Source organism: Ambystoma mexicanum, chromosome 2q (genome assembly GCF_040938575.1).
Source record: "Ambystoma mexicanum isolate Mex_15411 chromosome 2q, UKY_AmexF1_1, whole genome shotgun sequence".
Lineage (NCBI taxonomy): Eukaryota > Metazoa > Chordata > Amphibia > Caudata > Ambystomatidae > Ambystoma > Ambystoma mexicanum.
Window position 1 is genome coordinate 410,788,334 of NC_090924.1, and position 21,070 is coordinate 410,809,403.

Consider the following 21,070-nt stretch of genomic DNA (forward strand, 5'->3'; position numbering starts at 1 on the left):
TTGTGATCCATTTTTGTATTGTGTGAGTTTTTTCTGTCTGAGGTTGGATGAGTTGACGATGGTGATTGATGGTGTTGTGGATCACAGTCTGGTGTTTAGTTCTGCAATGTTTATGGATTTCAGTTTCTTTCCCTGAATTGGAGGAGTTGCTGGGAGTTTGTTAGTATTCACATTGGCGGGTGGATCACAAAGGTTAATAAGAGGTGGTCGCTCCAGGTGGTTTGCATCAGGGGTGCAGTTGTGACCAGTTTTCTTTTGCAAAAGTTTGATCTAGGGTGTGCCCTTTTGTGTGTGTTGCCCCCTTGACCAATTGCTGTTGATGTATCATTGCTAGTTGATATGTTAGTGTTTTAATTGAGTTGTTTGCTTCTTCGAACCAGATGTTGAAATCTCCTAGTATGATAAGGTGGTCATATTATATGGTGATGTTGGTAATGGCATCCACAAGTGCATCCCTGAAAGTACAGTTGTGTGTTGGCGATCTGTAGATGAGTAAGAATGAAAGGTTGATTTGGTGGTCTAAGGCTAAGTGCAGATGGAATGATTCACAGTTTGAGATGTTTAATGGCAGTATTGTAATTTTTAAGTGATCTTTGCATACAATGGTGAGACGGCCCCCTCTTTTTCCTTCTCTGTTGTCTTGCTTCAATTTGAAGTTGTTGGGTAGGGATTTGTATATAACTACTTTGACATTTTGAGTAAACCAGGCTGCAGAGAGGAGTAGGATGTCTGTTCCTCCATCACATAGGAGTTTGCATATCTCTGTGGTGTGTTTTGACTTTGATCTAGCATTGACTAGGTTCAATTGCATTTTTTTGTTTTCTGGGTTTTGATTGTCCTTTGAAGGTGGCATTGATAATGTAAGTTGGTATAGATTCTTTTCCTTTGGATTCTGCTTTTGATTTTGTTGCTTCTGTTTCCTCGTTGAGCAGATATACAAGGTTGTATTTTGGCATGATGTTTTCTTCAGGGTCGTCTGCCTGCTCATGTTGATGATTATTTATGTTTCGCCAATGTTTTGTGATGAATGGTATGTACAGTTAAATTTATTCAGTTGTGCTTCTGTGGATTTCATGTTTGTCCATTGTTTTTCCAGTAGTCCTCGAAGGTGTTTGTGGGCGGTTGGTTGTGCAAGTGGGTATCAAGTTGAGATGTACCACGATAAGTACAATGATTTTGATCTTGTTCGAGCAAAGGGGATCTCTTCCAGTAGGCCGTTTGGTGTGCCGTTTATTGCTGTTGGTTTGCTCCCAGGTGTGGTGGTTTGGGATGGGTGGTTTTCTTCCGTTCGGTTAGTTCTATTTTGGCTACATCGTATGCGTCAGCCTTTTTTGGTACGATGCATTTTTGCAATAAAAAAAAAGAGAAAGCGGAAGCAAAGCAGAAGGTCTTGAGTTGCTTCCGGAACCAGAGGTGGTTCTGCTCAAGTCTGATAGAGGCAGGGAGGCTGTTCCAGAGGGAGGTTCAAGCCAAAGGTAAAGATCTGCCCCCAACTCTCTGCTTGGAAAAGCAGCTGACTCTCAGATAGTTGGAGGTGGATGAGCGGAGAGCTTGAGAAGGGAGATGTTTAGGAAGAGAAAATTGGGGCTAGTGTGGTCCCAGGCCCCAGAAAGCCTTGTGAATGATGCAGAGGGTCTTGATCTTTATCCTTGCCACCACTGGGAGACAATCAAGAGATTCCAGAGCTGGAGAGATATGTTCCCTGGGCTTGAGGCCAAGGACAAGTCTTGCAGTCCTGTTCTGGAAAAGTTGTAGAGGATGGAGAGTAGAGGCAGGAAGATTTAGAAAGAGGCTGTTGCAGTAGTCCAGCATAGAGAGGACCAGAGCTCTGGAGACAGTGAGCTTCTGGGAGAAGTGAGGAAAGGAAGAATACCTCTGAGGAGGTCCAGCTGATAGTTTGACTTCTTAGAGACATCAGAGATGTGAGGAGAGAAGATGACCCTATGGTTCTTAGCCTGACAGGTAGGAGCAGGAACAGGGCCCAGAGTGGGCAGCTACAGAGAGAGAGGAAATGAGGGAGCTGGTGTTCTGATGAGGAGGATCTCCATCTTACTGCTATTAAGGCAGAGATCATTGTTGGCCCACAACTCCTGAATTGTGGGCAGACAGTCTGGAATGAGAGAAGGAGAAGAGGTGGCCGTGGTTAGTCTGAATGAGAGCTGAGTGTCATCTGCATAACACTGAAAGTAGGAGCAGAGAGCAGCGATGCGGTCTGCAAGTGTTGCCAGGTATTGGTTGAACAGCCAGGGAGAAGGGTTAGACCCATGGAGAACATCACAGGTAGGTAGAGAGAGATAGAAGAGAGGAAGGTCCCCAGCTGGACCTGAGACGGTTGATCAGAGAGAAAGGAGGACAGCCAGGCCAGGGCCTGATCAGTGATACCCAGGTTATCAGGGAAGCGATTGAGCAGGATGGCATGGTTGACCGTATCAAAAACAGAAAGAAGATTAATGAGAATGAGGACAGAAGGAAGGTTAGAGTCAAGGTTAGAGAGCATGTCTTCACAGATGTTCAGTAGAGCAGTTTCAGTGCTTCTGGCTGCTCTGACGCCAGACTGGTGGTCATGGAGACAACCAACAGAATCAATGTGCAGATTAAGCTGAGAGATGGCCAGCATTTCCAAGAGTTTGCCCAGAAAAGGAGTGATAGAGTTTGAGCGATAGTTCACCGGAGAGGAAGCATTGGCAGAGGGGGTGCACAAGGGAGTGCTTAAGGTGGGGAGGGAAGGTTCCAGTTGCAAAAGAGTGATTGCAGAAATCGGCCAAGGCTGAAGCAAGGGTGTCGATGTGGTCCTTGATGGCTGTGGATGAATAGGGAAGAACCTGTTTTGACCAGACTTTCATAGATCGGACTTGTCTAGAAATATTGTCAGGGGTGAACAAGGGAAAGGAATAGAAGGGAGGAGGAGAGGCAGCCACAGGCAGGCCAGGAGTGGAGGAGGAGGAGGAGGAGGAGTACGATGAGGAAGAGAGGCTGGACAGGATGTCCTGAGTTTTAGTGATGAAATGAGATGCCAAGGCCGTACAGAGGGCCTGGGATGGAACAGGAGAGGTAGAGACTGCAGCAGGATTGGCCAGCTCCTTGCAGATTCTGAAGAGTTTGGCCGAGTTGTTAGATGCCGCGGAGACGCAGGCTTGGGTGTGGGCTCTCTTCTTGGTGAGGAGAGTGAGTCTGTAATGCCTTTGGAAGCAGGCGGTAGGCCAGTTTATCAGAGGGTGCACCTGTTGCCCTTCACTTGCTCTCAGCCACTCTGCACTTGCGTTTGAGGGTGATGAGGTGAGAGTCGTACCAAGAGTTGCACTTGGATTTGGGCTTCAAGCGAATCCTCATAACAGGGGCAAGTACATCAAGAGTGTCACAGATAGAACGATGAAGTTTAGATAGGGCTCTGTCAGGATGTGAGTCAGCCAAAGGTGCAGAATTAGGAGAGAAAGTAGCAGTGAAAGCCTCAACTGACACACGCTTCATGGGTTCGGATGAACGAGAAGGTAGCGGCAGTGTGTAATGCGTGTGCGAAAAAGAGCTAAAAAACATGGCGCTGGTGCGCAGCCATATTGGACATTCATTCCCATGTACACAATGGAAGTCTATGCTTGTAACGCTCACCTGGTATCCACGGGGACATCACTCAGCCTGCTCTGACCTCTTACAATCTCAAACCCTTCCCTGGAGGCTATTCAACTGGAGACTGGGCCTGAAACACAGGATTGGTAGAGTTTAACTCCCTATTGTCTCTGTGTGCTTGAACCCCTTCTACCCCAGGGGTCCAACCCTTCCCTTTGATCCACAGCTCACCTTGTTTTCTTGGATAGTGTGCTCTCCTTCCTGCTTTCAGCGCAGGGGCGCGTTGATTGATGCAGGCTCGTTGCTGCCTAGTTACTTCACTGCAAGAGTCCGACAGGTAAGTATAATGAGTCCTTTGAACAGTTCTCTAACTTTGTTCCTTTCCTTCCTTAGATGATGGCCGGCGTCCGGGGATGGCGGTGTGCTGCTGAGATGAGTAGCACTGAAGGTGAGTGAGAGCGCGATGCACCCCTTTCGTATTTGTATTGAACTGAATTCTTTTCTTGTGTCTTTTAGGTGCCGTGACGTTTTCAGCGTGGATGCCCGTTATGAAGAACAAATGCGGTGAGTAAGCGCGGTACTCGGTGCCTCTAGATGTTTCCACGCTAACCTGGAGTGTCTTTTCCCTCTTGCAGATGGATGAGAAGTTCCGGAGACAGAGTTCCCCCAGAGCGGCTGCGATTCAGGCAAGCGTTTCAAGCTTGTACAGTACTTAAAAATAAGCGACGATTTGTAGAATGCTTACTAATGCCTTTTTTCTGTTCTTTTCCCTTTTCCTTAGGAAGCGGCGTGCCGGGATGGGAATGATACCGCCGAAGATGCCCGCAGAACAGAAGGAGCGATGAATGATGGACAGAAGCGCCGCAAGGTAAGGCTGTTCCTAACGGTGTTCTTGTTCTTGCAGGAGCTGAGCGCAGAAGAAAGATGCAGGCCTACTGGAGACAGATCCGAACACGGTGAGTGGCACGCTGCAGGTGCAGAAAACACAAAGCATGTTTCTCAGCCTGGGCGTGGCTTAAATAGTCTCTGGGTATCCTGGGTGTCTCTGGGCTGAACCACACCCAAAAGACTAGACTGCACATGCAGTTCTGGGAACCGAAATATGTGGGGGCATCCATCTTGTCCCCATCAATGCACTACTTATCCTATGGGAGTGAGTGAGTCTGGTGCCACAAGTGCCAAGTCTGACTCCAAGTGGGTCTTTGGAGGGATGGAGAGGCCCTTGAGGGCCACCTAGATGATCGAGGCCTGGACCCAGCCTGACATCTTGGAGGGCTGGGGACATGAGGGGCAGGAATCATGACAGCACTCCCCCCAAGCTCCCTCTCAAGGTGGCTCTTCTGTCTGGTCCTGGTTTGTTTGGATGGTTTTGATGAAATCGTCTAAGCAAGCGAGGTGCATGGATGTACTCACAAGGCCCCCATGTCCTGTCTTGTGGACCATACCCCTTCCAGTCTACTAAGTAGTATAATTTGGATCTGACGTACTTTGAATCCAGGATGTCCTTGACTTCGAATTCTGGCTCCCCGGCGACTACTATTGGCTGCGGTGGCATTGCTACCAGGGTCCCAGATTCAACGGGTTTAAGGAGAGATACGTGGAACACAGGATGAATCTGCATGTTTGACGGCAAAGCTAGTCTGACCGGCACAGGATTTATCACAGAGGTAATGGTGAATGGACCCAGGTATCTTGGACGTAAAGTTTGCGTTCCTTTAATGGACACGTGTTTAGACGCCAGCCAGACTTTTTCTCCCACTTGGTAGTTGGGGGCCTTTGCTCGGTGTTGATCAGCAAACTTCTTTTGGCGATTCTTAGCTTGAAGAAGGTGTTCAGTTGCCCTTTTAAAGGTTTGAGAAATGGTTGTGTGCAAGGTTTTGACTGCTGGCATTTCCAGGGTTGTAGGAATGTCCAACTCAGAAGTACGTGGGTGCCTGCCATACATGGTATAAAAGGGTGTCTGCCCAGTGCTGGTGTGTAGGGAATTATTATAAGCATATTCAGCTATCCATAATAGGTCGAACCAGCTTCCTTCAGCTTGGTGTAACATGCAACGCAGATACTGCTCGAGTATCTGATTTGTCCTCTCAGTTTGACCATCCATTTGGGGATGGTGACTGGTGGATAGCCGGATGTCGATCTGGGCCATAGAGCAGCATTTTCTCCAGAAGTTAGATATGAATTGAGTACCTCGATCTGAGACTAAAACTGAAGGAAACCTATGGAGCCGTACGATGCCTTCTAGAAATACCTTTGCCAGAGTGAAAGCATTTGGGAGCTCCTTAAGAGGAATGAAATGTGCCATTTTTGAAAATAGGTCCACGACCAAAAGAATAGTGTTAAACCCGTGACTGGGTGGTAAGTCAGTAATAAAATCGAGGGACAACGTGTGCCAGGGTGCTGGTGGGATTTCCAATGGTTGTAATAGCCCAGCCGGTTTCTGCTTGGATGACTTGTTTTGAGCACACACTCCACAAGATAGGATGAATTTGATCATGTCTTTACGCCTCATGGGCCACCAATAATTTTGTTTTACCTTGGCTAGGGTTTTAGCGATTCCGGGGTGGCCCTCGATCAAGGAATCATGATAACCGGACATGACTTGTTCTCGTAGTTCTTGGTTTGGTAAGAATAAACGATTCCTGAAGTAGGGCAACTGATCTTTTATCATGTAATGTTCTCCTTGTGCACTCTGCGCTTGTAATTGCTCCAGACTCATCAGGTTTTGGATTTCTTCATGTAATTCTTGAGTTATGGTTGCTGTGATTGCTAGGAGCTTGTCACTCGGGATGATTGCTATTGGGGCAGGGGTCTGATACCCTTGCTCTTCCACCCCCATATGGGAAAGGGCATCGGCCTTCCCGTTTTTCACCCCTGGTCGAAATGTAATCACATAGTCATATTCAGCAAAAAAAAGAGCCCAACGTAGTTGTCGTGAGGATTGTGCGTTTGCTGTTTTTAGGTACTGGAGGTCTGGTGGTCAGTTATTACGGTGATTGTGTGTCTGGTGCCCAAGAGGTAGTGCCGCCATGCCTTAAAGGCTGACTTAATGGCCAGGAGTTCTTTGTCTGTGATAGTGTAATTGAGTTCAGGGGGTGTGAATTTAAGCGACCAGAAGGCAACAGGGTGTAACTGGCCTGTTTCGGGGTCTTTTTGTGAGAGGACGGCTCCCATAGCCATGCTTCAGGCGTCCGTTTCCACCAGGTATGGGAGATCAGGGCAGGGTGGCATAAGAATGGGGCAGATGTGAATCTTGCTTTGAGTTCCTGGAAAGCCTCCTCGGCTTCTGTTGTCCACTGGAACGTTTTGTTGCTTTTCCTTGTTAATGACGTGATGGGATGCACGATTTGCGAAAATCCTGGGATGAATAAACGGTAGAAGTTTGCAAAACCCAGCATACTTTGAACCCCCCTGAATGAATTTGGGGATGGCCAGTTCAGGATAGCATCTACCTTGTGTACATCCATTCGTATTCCATTCGGGCTGAGAATAAAGCCCAGGAATTCCACCTCGGAGACGTGGAATGAGCACTTTTCGAGCTTGGCGTAGAGCTGCTGTTGACAGAGTTTCTCCTATACGGATCTGACGTGATTAACGTGGTCCTGCTTTGATGCGGAATATACTAGGATATCGTCGATGTAAACTAGAGCACAGACATCAATCAATTCCCGTAGGATATCGTTCATGAAGTATTGAAAAGCAGCAGGCGTGTTGCAAATGCCAAAGGGCATTACTTGATATTCATACAAGCCGTATTTGGTGCGAAAAGCGGTTTTCCATTGGTCCCCCTGTTTTACACGAACAAGGTGATATTCCCCCCTCAGGTCTAGTTTTGTGTAGATTTGGACATCTTTGACTTGGTCAAGCAATTCAGGGATCAGTGGCAGGCGGTAGAGTTTTTTTACGGTAATCTGGTTCAGTGCGCGATAGTCGATGCACGTTCTCAAGTCCCCCTCCATTTTCAGTACGAAGAATAGAGGACTGGCTGCTGGAGACTTTGAGGGACGGATGAACCCGTTGACTAGGTATTGGTCAGGATAGGCCTTCAGGTGCTGGTTTTCTGGTTCAGTGAGTGCGTAAATTCACCCACAAGGGATTTGTGCGCCGGGTATCAGGTCGATTTGGCAATCGTATGGTCTATGTGGTGGCAGGGTATTAGCCTGTTCTTTCTGAAAGACATCTTGAAAGTCCTGGTATTCACTTGGTAGGGTGCCGATTGCCACAGTCGCAAGCGTGGAGGTTCTGGTGTCTATTGGTTGTTTCTCTTGGCGATAACATGTTTGGGAGCAAGTCTTTGGAAAGGCCAATTCTTTTGCTCGCCAATCGATTCGAGGATTGTGAGCTACCAACCATGGCTTTCCCAAAATCAACCGGAACTGTGGTGCCTTAATGAGGTCGAAAACGATAGATCCTTGGTGTCCATCCTGGCACAGAAGGGTTAAAGCTGCAGTGCTTTGGGATACTGGACCAGAAGCTATTTCCGTGCCTTTGACAGTTGTAACAGTTGTCTGTGGTTGATTTAGAGCGTAACGGAAGCCCCATCTTTGCCGCAAGATCCTGGTCGATGTAATTCCCAACGGCTCCACTGTCTATGTACGCTCTTACTGCGTGCATCCGAGATGGTTGTTGGTGATTGATCAAGACCACATAGTGCAAAATGGGATGTCTGTAGTTCACTTTCTTCGCTCGACAAGTGGTCCCCTACACTTGCCGGGCTGGGGAGTTTTCTGATTCCTTGATGGTATCTTCCTTGTCCGTGGCCCCTACCGTCCTCCTCGGTGGCTTCACAGGGCACTCTTTAAGGAAATGACCTGACCTTCCACAGTACAGACATAACTGCTGCTGTCTCCTTTTATCCCTTTCCGCTTTAGTCAAGGGGGATCTGACCCCCCTGATTTGCATTGGTTCTCCTGAACCTTCTGTTGTTCGGGCAGTATTGTCCTTTGAACGCACATACATAGGGCGAGGGTTCGGTCTGGTTCGATCTGCTCTTCAGTCCTGCAACCTATGATCCAGTTGAACAACAAGGTCAATAAATTCTGAGCAGTCTTTCGGGGGGTTCACTACTTGTGCAAGAACATCCTTGAGCTCCCCCCGCTACATCGATGAAATAACGTGGTTCTCTTCACCACTGGCAATTCTGCTTCAACTATGAGTCTATTGAACGTGGCTATGTATGTTAATAGGTCTTGGTTCCCTTGGCGTATGGACAGAAGTTCGTTGTCTAATGCCTGCCCATGAGTACGACGGGCGAACAGCTTTTCCATCTCCTGCTGAAAGCCCCTGAAGTCATGCAGCAAAGGATCGTCTTGGGCCACAAAGTGTACAGACCAGTCCGCGGCGCTACCACTCAGGTAGAACCGAAATATGTGCGGGCATCCATCTTGTCCCCATCAATGCACTACAAGTCCAATCCCCAATGTTATCCTATGGGAGGGAGTGAGTCTGGTGCCACAAGTGCCAAGTCTGATTCCAAGTGGGTCTTTGGAGGGATGGAGAGGCCCTTGAGGGCCCTGTAGATGATCGTGCCTGGCTCCAGCCTGGCATCTTGGAGGGCCGGGGACATGAGGGGCAGGAATCATGACAATGCTTCTGTGAATTTAATTAGCAGATAGTTCTGCCACGGTTGTAATGTTTATATTTGGAAGCAGAGATTCACACCTTGGAGGATAGTTGCTGCATTGTTTGACCAAGGACGCGTTGAAGTTATGCAGCTGCAGTGATAAGCGGTGCTGGGAACGAGCGCGGAAGTGATGAAATGGGTTTCTCCACTATTAACTTGATTTTTCCACTCTGCGCCCCTATGCTTGTCTGTTCTATGGCCAGGGATGGTTAGCAACCGAAGGAGGGCGGGGACCTGTTTCCCATAAGAGAGAGGGCATCCAGGTAGTAGATTCAGATTGGGATCCCTGGGTGAAAAAGTCTCACTGAGAAGGAGGACTCTCTGCTCCAGACCCTGTTAGTGTGTGTGATCTCTCTGCCTTCCTGCCTCAGGACTTGGTAGTGTTGTGGTGGCCAAGATGAAGCTCTCTTCCTCAATGACACTAATGGTGAAGTGTTTTTTCTATGCTTATTAACTTATATGTTTACATATATTCAACTTTATGCATTTATAGTGTGGTGAACATTTTTTATTGTATGTGAATAAAGGGCCTGTAAAGAGCCAATTATATTCTAATCATTGGTCTTAGTGCGGGTTATTACCTCCCTGAGTCTGAGAACTTTTGGTTGGTGTGGTATGGTAAGTGGCTTCTAAGGTAATCACACACGACAGAAAAGCAAAACACAGTGCTGTAGTTGGCTTGGCCTGAGGGGTAGAAAGAGATGGGAGGAAAGGAGAAAGTGATCACTCCAGGAGAGAGGAGTGGTGAGAGGGTTGGAGAGGGGGAGGTCTGAAGAGATCAGAACATCCAGGGTGTGCCCTGAAGACTGAGTCAGGCCAGAGGGAAGAATATATAGAGATAGAGAGAGTTGCAGAGGTTCCAAAAGAGTCCTGCAGATGGACAGGAAGCATCCAAGTGGATTTTTTGGTCTCCAAGGAGGAGAAGTTGAGAGGTAGAGGTGAGGAGGGAGGAGGAGAGGTCTACCCACTCAGAGAGGAAGGAGGCGACCTGGCCGGGCGGCTGCTAGATAGTGGCCACAGTGAGAGAAAGGTCAGGAGATAAAGAGAGCCTGCAGACCAGGCATTCAAAGGAGGAGTAATCCTGCATAGGAATCACAGAAGCAGGATTCAACTCCAGGAAGATCAAGGCTACACCCCCACTAGGACGGTTGGTTCTGGGTATGGAGAGGATCTTGCAGCTCTCAGGAAGGAGATTCTCAAAGCTTGTGACAGAGATAGCCATGAACCATGTCTTAGTCAGACCGAGTACATCCAGATCAAATTCTTCCAGGAATGGCAGATGTCATAGGAGTGTTTGACAGCTGAGCGAGAGTTGAGAGTAGCAATGTGGAGCAGGTTGCCCCCTTTGCAGGACTTCCGTGGAGAGGTAGAGGTCAGTGATAAGCCCTGTGGAAGTGTTGTAGGGGGCCCAAGGATGGGCAGAGGAGGAAGGAGGGGAAGGCAAGATAGCCAAGGAGAATGAGGTGGATGCCAGAGGGTTAGTGGAGGAAGGAGGCAACAGGTTGGCCAGAGAAGCAGCAGAGGCAGCCATAAAGGTGGCAGAGGATGGAGGAGGCAGAGGCGCCAGAGAGGGGATAGAAGGGACAGCAGGAGAAGAAAGGAAGTTGATAAGGCGAGGGAAGCATCTATCAAATAGGAAGAGGTTGGCCTAAGGGCCTTGGACCAAGACGGTGACGTTTAGGTATACATTAATTATGGTCTTGAAGGAGTGGAAGGGAGCCAGGAGAGCCTCCCATCAAGTGCCATCATTAATGGGTAATGAAGAAAAAGGAGAGAGAACAGAGACCATATGGGGGGATCCTCTTTGTTGTTCCCTCTGCAGGAGGCCTGCAGAGGGAACAACAAAGAGGATGTCAGTAAGGGTCTGTCTGGAGGAAGCACTGGTGTAGGTATCAGCGATAGGGAAGCCTGGGGTGGAAAGCAGGATGTCCCTTTTGAACTTCTTCCTGCTAGACTTAGTGTGAAGGATAGGATAGTCGATAGAAAAGCAGCTAGAGAAGATGGGTGAGCACCATAGAGGATGCAGAGAGGAAGAGTGGGGGGGAGAAGGGAGCATGGAGGGGGCAGCACTGGGGAGCAGTCAGGCGGGGGAAACACTAGGGTTGGGGGGACACGGAAGGAGGAGGGGCACACAGAACAATGACAGAAAATCAGATGCAATACATAGACAAAGTCAATTGCCAACAGAACCTAGAAGTAAAGAATGTACACAGCAGGGATGCAAGCAGTACAATGTAAGCAAACAACCATGGAAAGACAAAAACCAAAAGAATCAAACGATCACCTAGGGAACCTACAAGTAAGGAAGAACACAGCATGGATGCAGGTAGTACAATGTAAGCAAACAACCGTGGGAAACAACAAACGACGAAAAACAAATCAATCACCAGGGAACCTAGAAGAAAAGAATGAACACAGCAGAGATGCATGCAATGCAATGTAAGCCAACAACCGTGGAGAACAAAACCTCAAGAAACAATACACAATAGGTCAGGGGAAGGGGCTAGGAAAGAGGGAAGGGAGAGGGTCTCGGAGGGGAAAAACAACACATGTGCAAGAGTGAAGAGGGGCAACAGGTCAGGGGGGTTGCGTGGAATGTAGCAAGCTAACTCTCCCATTAACGTCTTACCTGGCATCCGCAGACAGGAGGATGAGCTCCTCCGCACTCACTGTCTCTGCCGCAACCCCATCGACGCCAAACACCAGCGTCGCTCATCACTGCGGCCTTGTCCTCTGAGGTCTTTGCCGCAGAGGGTCCATACCTTGGTTCTTAAAGGCATGGAAGCGTGAATCTAGCAAAGTGTGCTATATATAATCGGGCAGCGTCTCCTGCGCACCTGTGTTGCTCAACACTGCAGGCTTTTCCATATGTATGTTTCAGTTATATTTAGATGTTCTGCAGTTCTGAAATGTACTTTCTAATTACTAAGCCAAGATAATTTTACATTGCTTGTTTCTAGTACTAACATCAGGTGTGTTTCCCTGTTCTAAAGGATCTCCTTCAGTTTTGATGATCTTAATGTTTTAGTTGTTGTATTTTTTAGTGTTCATTGACAACTTGCAAGCATTGTCATTTTGTATTTTTAAGACCCCGTTGAAATTATTTCAGAAAAAAGACAATTGGTCACAATTTGCACAATTTTGCAGAGGTCAGATCTTGGTAAATATTTAAAAAATGTTGGGCATTTCCGAAATAACCCTACATGACATCACAAGCTAACAAGCAAACATATTTCTTAATGATGCCATTCTACCATTATTAAGGATGTGCAACTCAAATTATTTCATTTGCTCACAAGGTCACCAAGACAATAAAAGCTATCATTTTTCGGACTATCCCTCTTGTAAATGAGGCTACAGATTGATTTTGGTGAACTTCAAATTCAGAATTGTAAGCATGTAATAAAAAATGATGGTTAATATGGAATGTACAAATTTAGGTTCAGTGCCATAAGCAGGCAATTTGAGTTGTTGGCTAATAAAACATGTATTTTGTGTGTTCTTAACGAATTAGCACAAGACCATCATATACCCATATTTAATTTGATAAGCACACGAGGCCGGTACGTGGGAAACAATATGATGGTTCGGATTGTGACATTAAACCAGGGGAGGACTGGTCCATACGGAACTCTGGAGATTTCCTGGTAGGCTTCTGCACCCTGGGTTTCTTTGTGTGGTAACCTATTTTATTTGCCAAATTTTCTCATAGGAGAAAGGTTGGCCTGGCTGAAAATGTTTAATATGAGGCCACTTACCCTTCATTAAACAGCGGTATGGCCCTCATTCGGAAACATCTCCTTGAAATGGCACTCCTCTCACTCTCTCCCTTTCTAATCCCCCATCCTTCTCTATCAATATCCTTTTCCTTTGTCTAAATCCGTCTCCTCTCCCATGTCTCCTACTTTTTCGTGTCTTTGCTCTGCACTCTTCATGGTGATTTACAAAGGTTTCTTCTGTTTGCTGTTGCCTCTCTTCCATTGCTACAAAATCTCCTTAATGGCCTTTATACTTTTCTTCCACATCCTATAAGTCTACATTATGGATGTGTTATGTCTGGCTTAGTGAATTCAAGATGGGTGGCTAGACACAAATGGTCCTGTGCTAGAGAAAAGGAGAGATAACATGAATGACACAGGGGGGCTCACTCAATAGTTGCATGATCCAGAAATCAAACTTCAAGAGAAATCCGAAGTTAATACAGCAAACCTGAAGATAAACACCAAATAAAATTAAAACCTACAGAACAATAGAATCATCTTGAAATGTTTTATATCATCGCACAAATAGCCACTATATCTCCTGTAACAGATACATTGAACTTTTGAATGCAGTTCGTTTCTTGATGGTTCCACAGAAGCAATGAGGAGGTGTCCGATCAATCGATCTGATAATGGTACACCAGGCCCGGTGCAGGATAACATTTCGAGTCAATAACAATCTTATTTAGGGCCATTTGCTCAGTTCCGGCAGGTGGAGAAGGAGACAACACATACATGGTTTCTGAGAGGACAAAATGGTTTATTATCATATATGAGGGCCCTCACTCAGATCACAAGTACTTCCATGTTTAATTGCACCATAGTTGCAAATGCTATAAGTGATAATTTGGTAAAGTGATGTGATTTCATTTGACTATTACATAAGTCAGATTCCCCATATTAAAATGTGCTGAATCAGACATGTTTTGATGAGTGATTGTTTATGAGCTTTCACAAAGCAGCTCCTAGACTCTGGAACTCACATCGCCTGAGCTCAGAAGGGAAGAATCACTGGACACATTTAAGAAGAATCTGAAGACCCATCTTTTTAAATAGTCCTACAGTGTTTAGTAGTCATTGTAGGTATTCTAGGTTAGTCCTACTTGTTGTCCACTGTCTGTTTCCTTCTTTTAGGTGTCGCACTCTGAGCCTGTATGCCTCACAGGACCTGTTTGGTTTGCACAGTACAAATTTAATAAAGTAAATGTATTCTTTTCATCTAACCTTTTAATAAGTGACCATCACTTTTATTCTTAATAAATGAGCTGTTTCCAAAGAAATATAAACAAATATCTTACTCATGCCTGACCTTGGTTACCTGAATAACTTTGGTCATTATTGGTACAAACCTTTAGTGGACGGTGGGTAGGAAAAGCCACGATATTGGTTGTCAAAAGAGAATGTGTGATTGTTTATATTGTGCTGTCTGGGACATTTGCTCAGTGGCAGCTTTCAAAAGGTAAATAATTTCATGTCTTTGATTATTTCATGGTTTAATGCAAAGAAAATGTATGAGTGTGTTGCCTATGTACATTACCTACACGTTGGTAAGTCTGGCGAATAATGGTCAAAGCCTTCAGAAGGGAGTGAAATGTTGCATTCTTCATGATTATTGAAATGTACCTACAACTTCATTGTTACTATCCTAACGCTATAAAACACAAATGCACATTCGTCAAAACTGCTTTTAGTGTATGGCAAAGCCACATTTTCTGGTTTACTTATTTATTTTATTTTTCAATTTTTTAAGGGATAAAGCAGCTGGTTTATTAGCAATAAATGTTATGAATAGATTCATGGAATAAGTACTTTGAAAGACAAATTATTTGTGCCGCTCCTCACATTCCATGTGCTTCTGCAGTATATTTATCCTCAACTCTGTCCTTCCTCGCTTGCAGGCGTCTCTCCCGTGCATACTCCTTCATGCGCATGACAACATTTTGGTGCTCACAGTAATTCCAATCATGTCGCTCATGTTTACATGCTAGAATGTTTGGCCAACTGTCTCTCTTGCACTTCAAGAGCTTCATGAGACATTCTGTTTTTGTAATATGTTCACGTGTGTGTGTGTGGGTTGTGTTGTGTTGGGGGCGAAGTCTTGATAAAAGAAGGTGCCATCATTGCAGCACTCTAACACCTTTGGTCAGAGACAAACCACTAGAAGGCCCAAACTTGAGTTCCCGGTAGGCAGCAGGAAAGCAGGGGTTGTAAGATCCAGCCACCCCTTTCCCGGGTTCTGTTGGAAAAGTCAGCTGGCAGAGGCAGATGTAAACATATGGCTGCAAAGTTACGTTTTATATCAAACCCCAATGGCTTCCTCAGCATTCTGATTTCCACATTATTGACGGAGGTTGGTGTGAGCGAGAGCGTGGCGAGAGCGTGGATATGATGGAAAAGGAAAGCCATACCTTCAAATCCAGCAGCCAGTAAAAATAGAATGCAGATCTTGAGTGTTTGGGATGGGCAGAGGCATTGCTAGGGGGGCTGGAGTGGCTATAGCCCTGGGTCTTTTCGGTTGTAGTCCCGGATAGAAGCTCAGGGGCAACAAACAAAGGGCTAGCTAGCCCCAGGTCCCGACATTGGCGTAGCCCCAGATCTTTTCCAGAACTAGCAACACACCGGAGGATGGGCAAGAATAGTATGATGTATTACTCACGCCAGGGTTCTGCCCTATTTCCCGCTCTCTTAATCGCCCTCTTTGTTGCTGGAGAAGACTAGGAAAATCGAGATGTTGGTTTGTCAGACAGAGATTAATGGGGCATTACTGTTCTCCAAGATTCAGACATGCTCACAGCCTCCAATATTTAGGGCCAACATATACCAACTACTTGATCCATACCAATAGCCTGTAAGATAAAATACACACATACACTCACACACCGCTCACCACTAACATCATGGCGTCCCTCCGTTTTTCTGCTCAAAATGGTCTCTCAGGATTGCCACATTAATAAAGTTGCAAAGACGTTGGTAGCATGTGTTAGTCACTGCAGGCAGAATGTCAACCACTCCACATGAAACAGTAGTTTTCAGAGAGTGGAAGAACCAATTCCTATCAGTGTCAATAGATTTTTTGCAGAAAACCGTAGGAATGGCCTAAATCTTTAGGTTCAATCTGAGATAAAGTGCACTGGAAGGCGTTACCTTCAATCTAAGAAACACACTGAAGAGAAAAACGGTTTGCAAACAATTAATGATGGAGGCTCTCTGCTTTCTCCACTGTCCACAAGCAGGTTTCCGGGATAACACTCCTTCGCTGTACGTCACAGCATGCAGCTTAATTACGCCATGGAGCCAGCTCTCACCCATGGAAATAGCGGGGGTCCAAGGAGCCTATGATGCAGGATGCAGTTGTCAGGTGCGTGCACTTGTTGAACAGGGCTTTTTCGCTTCCATGTTATTGGTAAATACGGGAGTAGGGTTTCCTGTTTTAGGGGTTTATTTGTTTTACTTCCGGGGGTGTTTTACCAGTGTTTTCAAAATATATCTGAATCTGTGTTTATCAGTGTTTTCCCGTTTGCCCCTTCAAAAAATCATGGACAACTGCTTTTTCCAGTGTAAATTTATTTTAAGAAATCCATTAATACAGCATGCCAAAGACTAGGGTGGGTAAGAATGGGATATAGCAGTTCTGCTGCATATCTGGGGACTGCCAGCTTTGGCACATGTAACTTATTAAACAAGAGAAAAATAGAAATCGAACACAGAGAAAGGGGGAAGATGTGGAGGACGCTTTAGGAGGAATTAGCTTACGAGAAAGAAGGTAAAGATGAAGATAGTTCAGAAAAATGCTTGGACAATAGTGAAAGAAAAGGGAATGAAAGCTGAAACACCATAGGAATTATCTGAACTATTTGAACCACCTGTGCTCTTTACTGTTGTGGCTGGACCTGTGGTCACACATGTCTGTCAGAACATGGCTGGGGGCTCCCAGCGGGGGACTAGGTGGCCGTGGTCGCTGTGGCAGGAAACAGTTGCCGGGGGCATCCGGGCACCATATGTCGATCCATGATCACACGGGTTACACAGGCACATGGCCGTGGTCACATACTGTTGCACTTGAAATTATGAGCTGGACAAAAGGTTGCCACTCATGGAGTATGCCACTGTGCTTCCACATGTGCCGGCTGAGGTTCATTTTATTAGGAGCATGTCAATCATGACCCACAATCTTAAAGGGGACATCATCACATTTGCTAAACATATCACTAAAAGTGACACTACACTGTGGCTCAGAAAAACCATTTCCAAGAGAGTGTGCATATTCTCCAGTACTTTGGCCAGAAGGAGAGGCCAAATTGTTTCGGTGTTGGGTGCGGAGAGGACATTTAGTTTCACTCCAGGCTCAGCCCCTGATACACTGTTTATTGTCAAGGTCAGTGCCTGGGGTGGGGTCCGATGCCTTCATTATCCCAAATCAACACAAGGAGGCTGTTCGTGGGTAGCCCCCCTATAAGTCTCAATCTGAAAGATCGGACCATGGAGCGGGAGATCCTTGTTGCAGAGGCGCACATTTGTTATTTATAGTCCTGAAGTGACAAGATAGCAATGAAGTCTGTAGAATGGATGGTCTTTGTGTCTGGGGTATAGGGAGTAATCGCTAGAACATTGGAACATTGGGACATTAGAAATCTCATTCTTGAAAATTGTTTTCTTTGAATTTCCTGATAGCAAGCATGCATCGTTATTGTTGGTAGAGGTTTGTGTCATCACAATGAGTATGTTTTGTTTTCTTTCCCTCCATCAGATCATAGAATTCAATCCTCCATCCCGGATAGCCGGCGAAAACGAGTGCCTGATGAATGATGCTGATTGTGAGGATGATGATGCCATACAGAGAAGAAAGAGGGATCAGATGTGTGCACCGAATGAGAAAGGCACCTGCACCTGGAAGAAGCTTGAAGAGGTGCAAGGGAATAGTTGGGCCTATGGAGAGTCCCAGGCTTTGCCAGCTGAAGAGTTGAACCTTGAGTAATCTCCACGTGTATCCTCCGGAAGACAAATTGAGCAAAAGCACAGTCACATCCATTTATCAATTGTAGCGAATGAAAAGGAAAACAACACAGCCCAAGCTGAACACTTAACTGCATTTCCAGCTCATGGCAGTGTCCATGCTGTCATCTGTTAAACACAAGACAAGTATTCAAATCGAATTGTACTGACATAAACCATTGCTATGCCCATCATGGGTGAAAGAGATCTCAAGGGGACCATGATTGACCGTGATAGGGAACTGTTGGGTCGGATGGGATGTACCATAGAGTTTGTCCAGCACATTTGAAGGGGACCATAATAACCACTAAAGGAAGCTGTAGAGTCAGATGGGGTGGGATAAACCATAGAACCGTGGCCAGCATAAGTATATAGGGCCTTGCAGGGCTATAATTAACCACAATAGGACTCTGTAGAGTCAGATGGCATGGGATGAACAATAGAGCTATGGACAACTGGTGTGAAAGAGATATTGAGTGGACTAGGTTTATGGTCATTCCATCAAATTTTTACCATCGAAAGACTATTCCATCTTAAAAAATGCTTTGAAAAAATGACCATTGAATGCATATTTTTTCCTTTTTAAAAAGAAATGGGCAGCCCCCTTCAACCCTCTGTTTTTTACCCTTTAAACCCATTATAAATAACACTAAACCCTTTACATTGAAAAAACATGCTTTTGATGCATATTTTGTCGATGGAATGGCATTCGATGGTAATGCTTTAGATGAAATGATCAGATACCAGTGGACTATAACTAACCATGATAGGAAGATGTAGGGTCAGATGGCGTGGGATGAACCATTGTTTTATGGCCAGCATAGGTGAACGGGATATTGAGGGGACCATAACTGATCATAATAAGAAGTTATGGGGTTTGATGGGGCGGGGTAAACCACAGAGCCATGTCCTTTTCGAGTGAAAAGTATCTGAAGAGGGCCATAACTAACCATGATAGAACTGCGTAAAATTGGAAAGGGGTGGAGCAAACTGTTGAGACATGGGGGAGTGGGATTGATGTTGCCAACATGTTGTGTACACCATCTGTATTATCGTGTTCCAGAAATAGTGTGGGACCTTAATGGGCACTTTAGAAGAAGGCACACAGGGATGTGTTTCTACAAGCTGAGTGGAATCCACCTCTTTGAAAAACTGTAGACACTGTATACAAATTCCTACTCTGCTAATAAAATCACATACCACCTCGCGACTTTTTAAGACATCATTTACAATAATGATATGCTTTACAGCAAAGTCATCTCCTCAATGACACACACCATGTCATTTGATTGTAGTCATGTGTGTTATGGTTGTCAACCATGTAAAAAAACACCTGATTGTGTTTTGAGGGGAAATGATAGCGCTAGATCTAGACTCGAGATTGACAGAAGTATGACCTGGGTGGTACTGTGGAAAGGCTATGGGATGTGCTTTATGGGTTCCTAAATAGAGAGATCTTCAATGAAGGACTGCAAGCCATCAAGGCATGTGTGGGCCATAACAGCCATAAGTGGCATGGCTCCAAGATACAAACGGCACTCCCAAACCTGACCTGAAAAGGATCAGCAAACTCTCCTCTCTCTGACCTTGATCAGCAGTCAGGTCCCCCCTAAGAAGGAAAGACTCATACATAGGTGTCCACAGGGACAATGTTCTCAGCTCCACCAGCAAGGGGTGGCAGTGGTCAAGTCATCATTACCAGTACAAGCTCCTGAAGCTAATCTTGCAGTACACTCCTCTAGAGCTGTAACTCATGGTTAGGGCCGCCTTAGCCAACTGCCGCCTCGATGATGGCAACACTGTCTATTCTGGCCTCCATAATGTCTAGATGTACAGGTGAAACACATGCAAACCCATGGGCTCACCTTCGGGAATAAGAAGATACACCATATAAGGGCGCACCCAAGCGCCTTCAGCTGTCTTCCAGTTCAGGCCAGAATACCACTGAAAAGATAACACCTAAAATACAGCATACCCACGTAGCTCTGAAACAGGAGTGAGTGCTACCTCTGGAACTTTTTCCTGAGTGCCGGTCAGTGCCGCTTCCTGGACATTCCTAAGACCAGATGCAGTGCTGGGAAATATCAGCACTGCTCGTCCATGATCTCATTACTTGGGATCAATACTTCTCATGGAATGTGATCTGACCCAACACTGATGCGTGTTAGGTCCTCCTTCCACACAAAAATCTAGTCCTCCCAGTTTCCAACCCCATATAGTTAGGCACTTCATTCCTGTTCTCTCTATTGACAGTTTAGTACGCAGTCAAGACCTTTTGCCACAGCGTCTGTATTTTTGTCATGTTTATATACCTGCATTACCAGAACACTTTTCCATCTTATCCCCCAAACTCCATCCACAATAGAAGAACATAGAAGCCTTCTGACACAAGTCAAGAGGTTTACATGGTTCCCGCGATGAATCTGCTGTACACTCTCGCTTGCTTTATAATATTCAAATTGCATAAGCAAGCCTTTGTTTTCAACTTGCTAATGATTATGTTACTTTTTTTTGGTCCGGTTTGTATGTCTCATTAAATGATTGTGATCTTATTGGAAGCATTTTTCTCTTTAACTGCCCCCTCCATGATAATCGTTACTACGTCCATTTTCATGATAGCTTAAGATATATCACTTGACAGTGTTTCTATTATTTGCTACGGTTTGAAAGTGCAGAATTCATGGATTCAGGCACACACATTTCATCGGTTTCCAAGCATCTCACCTTCCTCGGCTACCAAACACCACCCCTGGCTCCTGATCTCCTGGAGGATTTAACCTTCTATGTCGTCATTCGGGCACCATTTGACAATGTGTTTCATGCTATGAATTTGATTTGTTCACCAAATTTTCATGTGCAACATTTGAATGGGCATAAATAAAACATATTTGCCAAGTTAACCTTAAATGACTGATGCCTTATATAAGTCTCCATTGCAATTTTTTGCTGCAACTTGCGAAGCAATGTGGTGATAGGACCTATTTAAGTGCATTGACCTATCCACCACAAAAAACAATTACACATGTTAGTGTCCTACCACCCATACACGCCCTACTCCAGAGACTACACTATTGCTTTATGATGGTTCGATGAATACTCTTCATGCAATTTTACTACACGCCTGCACACA

The 21,070-nt window shown here is 45.6% G+C and overlaps 1 protein-coding gene across 1 annotated transcript in view; it reads left to right on the forward strand.

The window, feature by feature from the left end:
• Positions 1–20,840, forward strand: part of LOC138569459 (metalloproteinase inhibitor 1-like) — a 100,930-nt gene extending 80,090 nt beyond the window's left edge. The window contains exons 5-6 of the mRNA XM_069647442.1: positions 16,182–16,306; positions 17,696–20,840. Coding sequence (XP_069503543.1) covers positions 16,182–16,306; positions 17,696–17,923 — 353 coding nt within the window. The 3' untranslated portion in view covers positions 17,924–20,840. The remainder of the gene's footprint in view (positions 1–16,181; positions 16,307–17,695) is intronic.
• Positions 20,841–21,070: the final 230 nt, after the last annotated feature.